Source organism: Zonotrichia albicollis, chromosome 1 (genome assembly GCF_047830755.1).
Source record: "Zonotrichia albicollis isolate bZonAlb1 chromosome 1, bZonAlb1.hap1, whole genome shotgun sequence".
NCBI lineage: Eukaryota > Metazoa > Chordata > Aves > Passeriformes > Passerellidae > Zonotrichia > Zonotrichia albicollis.
In genome coordinates, this window is record NC_133819.1 from 150034258 (window position 1) to 150046840 (window position 12583).

The following is a 12583-nucleotide window of genomic DNA, read 5'->3' on the forward strand; positions in this document are numbered from 1 at the left end:
AGTCTTTTTTCTCTGTTGCCACTCTAATGCTTCCTCGCTGTTAACATTTCTCCCTGTTTACTGTGCCACACTCAAGGTCTTCAGGAACAGACCTGGAGTTTTGGTCAGATTTTAAATGCTCCACAGGCTGGATTCTTGTCAAAGAGACCATGGAAATAGTTTTTAACTCCTCATCACCCAGCTTCCAGTCAGGGTCCATCTAGTTATCCAGATCAGGACCACACATCCCCAGGAGCCAGCAACCTTCCCCATGACAGCTATTGCAGGGCATTCAGAGCCAAGTTTGCGTCCTGTGCCTCTTCAACACCACCAGCCTTTACTGTGTGTGATCCATCTTGGGAAAAGAAAAACTTACTGAAACCTTTAAAAAGAAATCTATGTTATATCAAAATACCAGCAGCATACCTGCATCATAAAGACACTGATTTCAAACATCAGACAGCAACAGCAATTAAGCAAGTCTGAAGCTCTATGAAAAATTGTTTCTGGTGCCAGTCCAACAAGTCAAACCAGACCTGAATGCAACCCACACAAAAACTATCACAAGTACAGGAGTGGTACAAGGCCTTCTGAAAGAAAATATAAAAGGGGGTGGATATCTGGGGAGAAAAAAAAAATTAAGCCATTCTGAATCATACCTAGTGCTTTTCACTCATTAAAATAAACCTTTTGGATGTGCAGTACGTGAAGTCACTGACTTGTAGCACTGCTAATTTGCCTATGTTAGCCCACATCTCTAGGTATCAGCTCATGCTCTTTCCCCTGACTGCCAGAGTGCACTCATTAAGGCAAACACATTGCTGCTGAAGTACTAATTGTTTTGAAAAGCGCCCTTTAAATAAGAGGCCTTTTACTACTAGGCAGGATGTGTTCTAAGAGCTTTAGCCTTTGCTGCCAAAAGACTGGTTGATCATTTTTTGTTTGTCAGAGAAAAATACCAGAAATTAACGAAAGAGCTGATAGGGCATCAGTACAGACTGAACAGCAACCACCTCCTTCCTCATCTTGGAATCTTCATTCCCACATGGAACAGCAAAAGAAGGGAGAAAGTCCAAAGTAGAGAGGTTGGGAAGATCATTGAATTGTCAATATATCAGTTGAAAGGTCAACTGAAGAGTTCGGGTTGATTCACTGGGATCTCCTGGTGCTTCCAATGGCACAGATCCAGTGTTGCTGCTTTAACTATCAGTTGTCTAGAACCAGCCCAATGTCATTTCTAACACTTTTAAGTAATACTGGAAAAAAATACCAAACCAGGAAAAAGAAGAGAGAAGAGAGAAGGGAGAAGGGAGAAGGGAGAAGAGAGAAGGGAGAAGAGAGAGAGAGAAGTGAGAAGAGAGAGAAAAGAGAGAGAAGAGCCCCACACAAACAAAAAACAAAGACATATTTGATGTCCACAAGCAAACAAACAGTAGATCAGGAACATTTTTAGAGGACATGTCAAAGTGAGGGTGGGTGGACAACTTTAAATGTTGGAAGAGACTTTCACTTCCCAAATGTTGGTCTCCAGACTACCACATACCAAAATACAGGGTTTTTTTCTTCTTTGGCAGTCTGGGGCAGTCCAGTCTTTTTGAAAGCTTAGTACATGTGATGATCCTGAATAATGCTGAACAAGCATCCTTCTACTGTTTCTAGTTCTCAGCAGAAAATACAATATGTTTTATTCTGTAAGGAACTCTTCTAAAATTCATGGTTTACTCTGGAAGCCCAAGAAGTCCCCAAAGGCCAGAAAAAATGCGAGCCAGCATTGAGACTTCAAGTCACCTCTACAAGTAGAGAGGTTTTTCTGATGCAAGATTGTAATGGAGAGTTCAATCATCTTTATTTCATGAACTGTTTTTATACATTGTTGATGCAGTATCTTACATGACGCAGCCTGCATGCAGAGCCTTATGGTCAGGGCTCCACCTCCTTCCTGGTGCTGGAATTCATTTTATTGCAGTACAATATTTTAGATGTATCCAGAGCAAAGTTAAATTAAGCACCAAACTGCAGATTTTTTAGAAATTATTACTGCTGCAAACACTGTTTGCACTGAGTGAAGTCAGCCTTGTTTCACCATAACAGTTCAAACTACTAAAAACTAACAGCAACTGTTCATTAGTTCAAGTAATGGAGATATATTCCTTTGAAACAGGAATATTTGACACCTTTTCCTACTGTGTCTGGTCCTGAGAAGTTCCATGTGGGTGTGAAATGCAGCAGAGTGACAAATCAAAACTCAAGTGGTTTAGGTTTGTTACAACATTTAATTTCTGACACACTTCCCATAGCCCTTGTTGGTTTAAACATAGGAGGAGGACATCCTCTTCAGAGGACATCAAAAGAAAAGAGGGTGGAAGAAACAGAATATTCTATCTCCACCGAAAACACCCCTGTAATGAGTTAATGGTGGCACGCATCTGAAATTACTGACATTGCCAATTGCCTTAGGAGTGGATCTCCTTATTTCTATCTTCCCTTCAATATGTCAAGAATATCCCTAAATTGGGAGTCTGTGAGCATTTCCTTAGAGCTAATCTCCTGCACTACACAATTAGAGAGCTGCAGCAGGTTTCATTCATCAATCTGTGCCCTCAAGCCCTCTGTGACATTTTTCTGCTTGAGAAGGAAGGTCCTCTTCTCTGATGGGAAAGTAGGAGACAATCAACTTCCCATCAGATATATTTTAACCCCACTACTTGCCTGCTTTTCTCTGAAGCTCTTTTTTTTCCTTCTGGTGCAGGGAATTGAAAGGACAAAGCAGGCTGCTCCCTCCTAATCATCCTAATAAGTAACAAATACAGGAGCCCTTAATAGAGAGATTCCTTTCAGTGGCATGCCCTAATCACCTCCATAATGAAAGCAGTTAAAGAGGATATTGAACCCTTTAACCAACTGATAACTGCCTAAGCCTCTTGTGGCAATTGGCCAGGTATTAATAAAAAAAAGTCATTGAACTCCTTAAAAAGGAAAAAAACTGCTAGGAAACTTAAGAGATTCTTCCCCTGAAATGGAAAAAATATAAGTGCCCATTACACTTGAGAAAAAAAAGAAAAGCATCTCAGTGGATCCAAAAGTGATAGATCAGAAGAAGTGGTTAACTGTCTGGGAGTCATGAAAGTAAGGAAAGCACACAAACAGCAAGAAAAGAATCACACTCCACCAAAAAAAAAAAAAATAGAATTAAAACCTCAACATTCTTCCTCAAGATTTCTCTTTGCTCAGTTTTGAGGTATGCAGTAGGCATGTAAGTTCAGCCTTTCAGTATCAATTTAAAATATACAAATCAGTATAAATACCAATGTCAAATCCATTATTAAAATAAATAAATATGAAAACTACTTTTAAAGATATTTTCCATTAGTTGGTTTGCTATAGAATATAGCTTCTTGCATTGAAGAATTCTTGTCAAATAATGGCCTGATCCAAAACAACTGTTACTCAAAATATTTTCTCTGTTACTTATAATAAACCTTGAATCAGGACTTTATTTCTGGGCTTGGGGTTTTGGGTTTTTTTTTTTTTTTCATTTTTTTGCCAAATATTCTTTTATAGAGGTGATGTCCATAGACAGTCTCACTTTAATCAAAGGGAATGCTGTAGCTGCAACACCAGCAATATCCATTTTGGTTGTAGCTAATCAAGTCAGAGATACCTGGTGGGTATCAGTAGCATGGAAATCTGCCTAAAATCAGCAGATTCCACGGACTATAATCCTGAGAAAATAACAGATTACAACTGATTTGCATTGCAGCAATGTCCATGGGTGACATTTCTGAAGGAGTCCACAGCATTATCAAAACTATCAAAAGGAGGAGAATAGGCCTGCTACACACAGCAAACATCTGTTGCAGGTCCACAGTAACCTCAGCCCCACATACAGGCATCAAGGATTAATTAGCTCTGCATCACCAGTAAGTGTCCTTGCCAGTATCTGTTAGAGGGGAAGGGAATCTTTCATGTGGCCTCCAACTATATCCAGCCAAAGACCTTCAATAAAATCCACAGCAAGTGGATACCTGATAGCCTAAAGAGCCTTTGACAGAACACATATGGTAATAACAGAGATAATTAGCCAGAACAGCACATGAACTTCCATGAAATAAAGCTCCAGGTTCTGCTATTACTGCATGTCAGAAGACCTAGGCTGCAGGAGTTTGCCAGTATCACCTTGAAGTCCTTATGGACCTCTGACTTTGGTTCACCTCCACTGTTCAATCTGGCTGCAAACTCATGCCATGTCAGCCAAAAGAGAAAGAAGTGAGCAGTTTGGCAATTAGAAAATAGCTCCCAACCTGAGTCTTCAGAAAGTCATTTTCTCCTCTTGTTTCTAAACTGAGGATAATTTTTACACAGAAGTGTTGTGAAGATGAATCACCTAATGTCAGTACAGCATACTGAATATAAAGTTCTGTGCAGTTCCAGCTCAAAGCCAGGAGAAAAGATTTCAGCATTTATGGGGGAATATGCTCTGACACTGAAGGAACTGAGCACCTCAGCTCACATGGCATTCGAGGAAACACAACAGCATTCTCGACTGTCCTTGGTGCCAGACCAGCAGCATCTGTCCCAAAACTCATGGTGTCCAACAGGGAAGCTCTCCATTAATCAGTTTTCCTTTGGTCAAGCCTCATAGTTGTGAAGCTGTCCCAAGAAAAAGCAAAAGGTTTTTTTTAATTTTTATTTGAAGCAGGCATAAGACCACTGCCAACAGCTAAATTTATTTCCTTATTCTTAGTCAAAAACACCTTCATTCACTCCCAGTTCTGCCCTGTGAACCTCTGCTTGCCATCCTTGTATCAGCAGGATCATCTTCTTCAGCTAACTTCTTTCCCAAAACACTTACCAACACCTCTAGCTTCTAACCTTGACTGTGGGTAAACACAGATATTTCTATTCTGACACTTGTAAGGGTCCATAAATGGGTTTACTGGCTAGAATAATAATCAACAAACAAAGACCATAAAGTGGAGAAAACAGAATTTCATATATCTTTGTGGGTTTTTTTCTCAAGAGAAACAAGTTGACCCAAGAACTACTAGGTCTCAAGAAGTACAGAAAAAGAGAAAGATTCAGAAAATCATAGAACATACGGCTGATAAAGACTTCAAGAGGTCAGCCAGTCCACTTTCCTTCCCAAAGGCAAAAGCAGCTGCAGCTTATTCATTCCTGGGAAATTTTTGTTATCTCTTTTTAAAGCAGCCTCCTTAGGCAGTCTCTACCTGCACACAACCATCCTGACAGCAGGGAAAAGTTTTCTTCATGGTTAATCTAAATCTCACTTGCTTCAGGTAAAAAAAGAAGTTATGAGTAGTTAGGAGGAAGTGAAAGAGCACCAAATACTAAAAAAACCACAAGACACTAATTTCTCCAGTGTTGTTACATTAAGGAAGTCTTCAGACACCTCCACCTAGTTCAGTGGCCAGAGGTTTCTCAATATTTCCCCAAAACTGGTTTCCAACTCTTACTATTATGTTTGCACTGTCAATAAGCCACACTGTGGGAAGTTGCAGCTCAACGTCATTCTGAGCTGTAATTTTTACTTGTTTATCAGTGATTTTTAAAAAGCTTTTGCTGAAGTGCCTCTGGCAGGAATCTGAGGTATCATTGCAAAACCAGTTTTCAAGAACTCAAAGAACTTTATCCACAAATGTGAGCAAAGTAGCCTCAAAGTCTCCTTTGTTGGCAGAACACTATTCTGATTTTGCTTTATTTTTTTTTTTTTTTTAATTTTCATCAGACAAAGAATATAGTGTGAAACAATCTTCCAGACTATTCTTGTTTTGCAGGAGAGAGAAATCCCACACACAGTCCATCTTCACGGGGCTCACTGCAGCAGACCTCCTTCTTGCTTTGGAGATACCACCACCAGATATTCAGGTCCTCAGCATCCAGTATTCTCCAGTAAAGCTTCAGATGGCATGAATGAAGAAATTTGTTACATCAGTGCATCTACAAGCATTTGTCTGACCAGGAAATCTTGCTCTCTGCTTTCACCTGAATTTATTAATAATTGATTGGCTTAATCTACTCTGTGCTTGTTTGGTTTTTTAACAAGATATGACCTTCATGGTCCTGGCAAGTCATGAATGCCCCAGTTAATTGACCAAAGCATTTGTGTCTTTACCTTTAATCTCTTCCTTTACATGTCTTGTTTTCTTCCTTTCTTTTTTTTCTTTCCATTGTAGGCTGTCCATCTGCCACGATTCCCTGCCCAAACCTTTTCAATGCACTGGCTCTAAATATTACCATCCACCAAAAACCAGGAGCAGACTCAAAACACCAGGGGTTAGTCTTAAAAGAGGAGCAACAGACAAAATAATTCACTTGTGAGAACACTTCAATTTTTTTCTTACCCAGATTAGAGACATCACTGCACTACTAAGTTGGTGTTTTTGCACCCATTTTATGGAAGGGTAAAACAATGCAGAGAAAGAACACGGAGACTCAACCACTGTCCCAAAATGGATTTAAGCATGTGTTTGCTTAGTTCATTAATGCAGGTTCAAACTCCCTGTCAGGACACCATCTGCCAGAAGTATGAAATGTCCTCATCTGGATGCAGACAGCTCCTGAGTGTTTGGCTACTCAGCAGCCAACCAGCTGTCAAGAGGTGGATGTTCATTCACCATTACAGGTATTGCACGACATTCTTTAAAAAAGTATTTTATCTGAATAGGTCACTCACTGCTTATAGTAGGTTCAAAACTGAAAACAGAGTCCTGAAAGCTGCAAAAGGAGACTCATAATTCACAGCACACACTGCCTTAATTTTGCTCCCCTTAGAGTAACTTCTCAGGAAAAAAATAAATGAATAAAAATTTTCAATCTGTTTGTTGTTTCAGTTCAATTTACAGTGACACGAGCAGCTTTCAGTTCTTTACATTCCGCACAAGCCTCCAGAAATATTCCGTGTTTACTAGAGTTTGGTGGTGTTAAATCAAGAACAACTATCACCCTTTAAGCCCTAAATGATAGAGCGATATCCATACCAATAACACATTTTGACAGTGTTGACACCTGCTTACAGAAAAGCAGGTTAATGGCCTATAGAAAAGGACATTAAAACTTGCTAGAAATCCTGGAAATAATCCTTTGTTTTTGGAAGGTGATGTTTTTATTCATAGTATCAAGCCTTTAGATGAACTCTGTGGCACATTCTACAGTGTATCTCATAAAAGACAAATAGCTGGATGAAGAGCTTCATTAAACCACTCTTTTTCATCATTTTGACTGTGCAAGTGTAAATGGATAGGAATTCATACTAGCTCACTCTGAAACAAGAACATCCTGAAATGAATGCAGCACCTGGTGAGAGCCAAAAAAAGCTTATTAACTCTTTTTGATCCCCTAAAAACTTTTACACAATTTAAACACAACCAAAACTTTGTAGAAGCTGGGGGAGAAGAAGGGGAGGCGGAGAGGATTTTCTTCTAATTGATTTTAAGAGCAGACTCATCGAGTGTTGTAGCACCTGCTGTTATCAACCTTTCCATTGTTGTGTTGGTTTAAAAGAAAAAGAAAAAAGGAAAGAAAGAACAAGAACATTGCACCTGAGGAATAGAAACACATGTTCTGCCCCAGGTTTAAGAAAAAAACCTGTTTTCATATACTTGATTAGCTCTCACTTTTTAATTTAATACTCAGCTTAACAAGTGAGCAGTAACTCCCAAGCATCCGCCAATAAAAGCCAAATACCAAAGATTAGAGGAAATGAGAGACTTGACCAAATCTCAGTGCTTTGCCTCACACAGGAGATTTCCAGGTTTTCACGGTCCCTTCCAAACAGATCTTTAATCATGCGATTCCACAGCAAGCAACAAGCGGCAGAGCTGCCCGAGGAGGGGAGTCCGGAGCTGCGGCGGCAGACGGGAACCGAACCCGAGCACCGCAGCCCGAGGGCTCTGCCGGAGCCGTCCCTGTCCCTGTCCCTGTCCCTTCAACACCACAGCCCGAGGGCTTTGCCGGAGCTGTCCCTGTCGCTGCAAAACTAGGGACCGGGGACACTGCCGGAGCTGTCCCTGTCCCTTCAGCACCACGGACTGGGGACATTGCTGGAGCGGTCCCTGTCCCTCCCCCTGCAGAACCATGGACAGGGGACACTGACGGAGCTGTCCCTTCAGCACCATGGACAGGGGACACTGCCGGAGCTGTCCCTTCAGCACCATGGATAGGGGACACTGCCAGAGCTGTCCCTGTCCCTTCAGCACCACAGCTCGAGGGCTCTGCCGGGGCTGTCCCTGTCCCTTCAGCACCATGGACAGGGGACACTGCCGGAGCTATCCCTGTCCCTTCAGCGCCACGGAAGCACCAGGGACTGGGGACACTGTTGGAGCTGTCCCTGTCCCTGCAGCAGCACAGCCCCAGGGCTCTGCCGGAGCTGTCCCTGCAGAATCACGGACTGGGAACACTGCCGGAGCTATCCCTCCAGTGCCATGGAGAGTGGACACTGCTGGAGCTGTCCCTGCAGAACCACGGACTGGGGACCCTTCCGGAGCTGTCCGTGCAGAACCATAGAGAGTGTACGCCGCCAGAGCTGTCCCTCCAGTACCACGCACCGGGGACACTGCCAGACTTAGACCTTGAGTACCATGGACACTGCCGTGTGTGTCCTTTCAGCACCACAGACTGGGGACACTGCCAGAGCTGTCCCTTCAGCCCCATGTCTCAGGGGCAATGGGGCACCTGTTCCATGGTCTGGGGACACTGTTGGACCTGTCCCCTGGCACTGGAAGAGAAGCACCAAGCTCTTCCTGGCAACTGATGGGCCATGGCCAACCATGAACACCTTTGATTAAATTAAAGCCACAGTAGTTGAAATCAGCACAGTGAAGAGGTAATCACTCCAGACATGTTGCTAGCATGGCAGTATCACAGAGCACAATTAAGTTAGACATAAATTAATCTGCAACCATATGCATCTTGCTCGACTTAGTGGTCCGCCGATTCCTATCACTGCTTTGTCTGAAGGGACGTTTTGTGGAGATAGAAGTACCCTTCCAGATTAGGCATGATCTTTGTTCACTCTCTTTTAAAAGTCAGCTTTCAATGATATTTAAGACACACTTTTGCTGGAGTATCTACTGAGTAAAGCAGGTTCACCAATGCACACTCTACTGTATGTGGTTCTGGAAGTCTGTCCAGAAGGTTTTAGAGGAAGAAAGATGTATATGAGAGCATACACACAGATTTGAAAAGAAATAACCAGCACAAAATATTAATTTGAACACTTTGGGTCACTTCCATGGACAAGAAACATAGATAACAATTCTTATTTTTCTAAGAACTTAAGCAGAGCAGTTTTTTGGGGTTTTTTCCATCCATGAGACAAATTAGTTTAGGATAAATAAGAAATTAAAGAAAAATCTTCCATGCTTACTTTTACAGACTAGCTGTAGATCAGATAACATCATGAAGCCACTTTAGTACTGAAGAGATGGTACAAAAAATAGAATTGCATTTGGCAAGATGCAGAGAGCAACTATTAATAAACTTTTGAAAGACGGATCAGATATCCTCCCAGAGCACAGCTTCCCAAGCGAACAATTGTTACAGAATGTCTGCAACTTTCTGCACCATTCTTTATTATCAGTCTTCCTCCCAGTGGTTCCCTGTTGCTATACACATTTTTAAATTTAAACAATTCGTACATCCCAAAGCACCTCTGCCTACAGAAATGCATTCTGAGGTACTCTGAGCTTCCAAAACAAATCCCAGCCCTCTGAAGGAGAAAATGCTACAACTTCCCATGTAGGTTGTACTTGTTTATGGGTAAAATACCATCAAATCAGCAAAGTACTGTACAAACAACCCTTTCTACCTGTCACCAACAGAGCTTAAGAATGCAGCAAGTACTGCAGGCAGCTCCTGGGCAGGAGTACAGGCACTGTGAGTACCAGGAGTGTGTGGAAGGCTTATTGTAACACAGAGGAGCAGAACAGTATTCACTTAGCACACACAAGTGGCAAGAGACAGGCTGAGGAGGAGAGACTCAGTGGTCAAAGGAGGAAAGAGAGTTCTGACATTGTAACCAATAGCGGGAAATACAAATCATCAGCCAAAGTTGCATTCTACTTTATATTCTGTAACCTGATAATATATGCATTTGTATTAATATAGCTAATAACAGAAAGGTAGAGAAATTAACCCTTAAACATCGTATCTTTGTAAGGGCAAATAGGCTTTATACTGTCAGATGGTCTTTCAAAGTAAATTTTTTACTGCCCCAGGTAGAATACAGTCAAATACAAACATAAGCAGACACTTTTCAAAGTGCAGTGGACAGCACGTTCTGCTGAAAACTCAGTATCTTCCGGTGGCAGTGTGAAAATTTCTTGTAACAGTCCCTATATGGCAAAAAGAGCAAGTCCTTATGTATTATCAAGAGAACTAATTTCATGTCCCGTTATGTATAATGCACTATCAAACAGCCACTGAGTTAGAGGGGTCGCTTCAGACCTCCACAGGTATTAGAAGTTCTGGGAGAAAAAACATTATCAACTGCCTTAGTAAACCCACCTTAAGGAACACAAAACCAGCACGAGTAAACCTGCTCATCCAGCCAAAGCCAGAGTTATAGCACAGTTCTGTGTGCACTCCGCAGCCTCTAGTCACCGTGGTATTTATTTTTATGGCAGAGAAACAAACTTTGTGACAAATTCTCAGCTTTAGCTGTGGGAAGCAGGGAAGTACAAAATGATAGCCTGTGGCTGTGTCCACTGACTGCCCCTTGCCTGTCCTGGGAAGCAGCACATCTGGGAGGCTGGGCAGCATGGATGTGACAGCCAGCATCATTTTGCCTGGCAGACTATGTGCCCACAAAGGGGAAATGCCGACTGTGACCTGTTGTCACATCAGGCGCTCCAGTTGCAATAAAAACTCCAGGAACACATTGTCAGTGCACAGGGTTTGAGCACAGCTGTGGGAACCACCACCACTGCCCTTGCCAACTCCAAAACAAAGTTTGCAAAAGCAGATCTACCCATGCCTGGCTACATGAAGGGCATTCCCAGCTGATCCAGTTCCCATGCCCTCATCATTTTCATTCTCCTCCAGCTGCTTTTTGTCCAAGTTTTCCCCGTGTCTCTTAAGGTGGAAGAAGGAGTGTGACCACAGGGCTTTCTTCCTGAGGGGAACCCCAGGAGTGTCACTCTGCCTCTTCCCTCTTCCACTCTCTTCCTCTCCATCCAAGCCACAGCACCATGGTAGCCAATGCCCCTAGCCAGACCAGCCCCACTCTTCTCCAGTCACACAAGAGACAGAGGATCCATCTCCAGGAGAAGAGGTGCGGGACACCCTCAAGTCCAACAAGTGCCCAAGAAGAGCATTAAATTACGTAACACGGGACGGAAGCAAAAAGACTTATCCAGCACAGACACCCTTGCAAGCCACAGCCTCCCTGCACCTCTCCCTTTTTTTCCAGCCCGGGAAGTTTTTGCCCCAGTCCCGGCCATGGCCCCACAGGGTCTCCCCGAGGGGAGTCACTCACCGATGGTCGTGATGACCGTGATGGCAAAGTAGAAGGAGCCGGCGAATTTCCACTGGACTCCGGCGCGGTGAGGCTCGGACTGCATGATCACCAACTCCAGCTGCCGGTAGTCCTCGCTGGTGATGTTGTACTTTCCTTTGAGCCGGATCTCCTCGGCTTTGAGTTTCTCCTCCTCCCGCATCTCGTTGTCGGACTCCAGGGCATCAAAGACGGCAGCCCCGACCAGCAGGTAGGTGAACGTGCAGATGATGAGGGACAGGGTCCGCACGTTCTGCCTCTTCATGGCCGCCAGCAAGGGGCGAGTGAGGGGACCATGTCCCCCCCTGGCCGCCCGGGGTTCCGACAGGCCGCAGCAGCCACAGCAGGGCAGCAGCTGCCGGGGGGGCCGGCGGCGCCCGCCGCCGCTGCCGCCGCTCCGGGGCAGCTTGTGCTGCGGCGGCGGTCGCTCCCCGCCCGCCTGCTCGGGCTCCTGGGAAGAAGAGAGGCACAGGAGGCTGCTGGAGCGCCGGGACCAGGTGCCCTGAAGCCGGGAAACTCTGCGCAGGACCTGCCCAAACCAAGCCGTCCCAGTGCGCAGGGCCATCCAGGGCACCCCCCGCTCCTCCCCAGCACCGAGGCCAGGGGCAGGGGGTCCCCGCCGAGGGGCCGAGGGCCCCGGCACGGAGTCCTGCGGCAGGCGGTCCCCCCGCGAAGTTGGCGCGGCGGCGCGGGGAAGGGTCGCCCGCAGCCCGGGCGGGGCGCGGCGGGGAGGCGGAGGGCGCCGCCGTCCCAAGTTTCTTCAGGCGGAGCGGCGGGGCCGGGGGAAGCCGGGCGGCGGCAGCGCGCCCATCCGCGGAGGAGCAGCGGGGCGAGGGGAGGAGGGCTCCCGGGCTCCGGCCGTCGGGGACCCGACCCGCCCCGGCCCCGGCTGCCTGCGGGAGGGTCGGGACGGGCTGGGCGCTCTATTCCTTCCGCCGCGGTGCGCGGAGGGCGGCGGGGAGCCGGGCAGCTGCTGCTGCCTCTGCTGCTGCTGCTGCCTCTGCTGCTGCTGCTGCAGGTGGCCGCGGCGTGGGCAGCGGAGCGGCGTCCGGCGCGGCGAGGGCGGCGGCGGCGGTGTCAGGCGGCGGGCGC

General features: G+C 45.3%; 1 protein-coding gene across 1 annotated transcript in view; it reads right to left on the reverse strand.

Moving 5' to 3' along the window:
* The window catches only part of KCNK9 (potassium two pore domain channel subfamily K member 9), a 97497-nt gene extending 85439 nt beyond the window's left edge, over positions 1 to 12058 (reverse strand). The window contains exon 1 of the mRNA XM_005479623.4: positions 11474 to 12058. Within this exon, the coding sequence (XP_005479680.2) occupies positions 11474 to 12056 (583 nt within the window). The 5' untranslated portion in view covers positions 12057 to 12058. The remainder of the gene's footprint in view (positions 1 to 11473) is intronic.
* Positions 12059 to 12583: the final 525 nt, after the last annotated feature.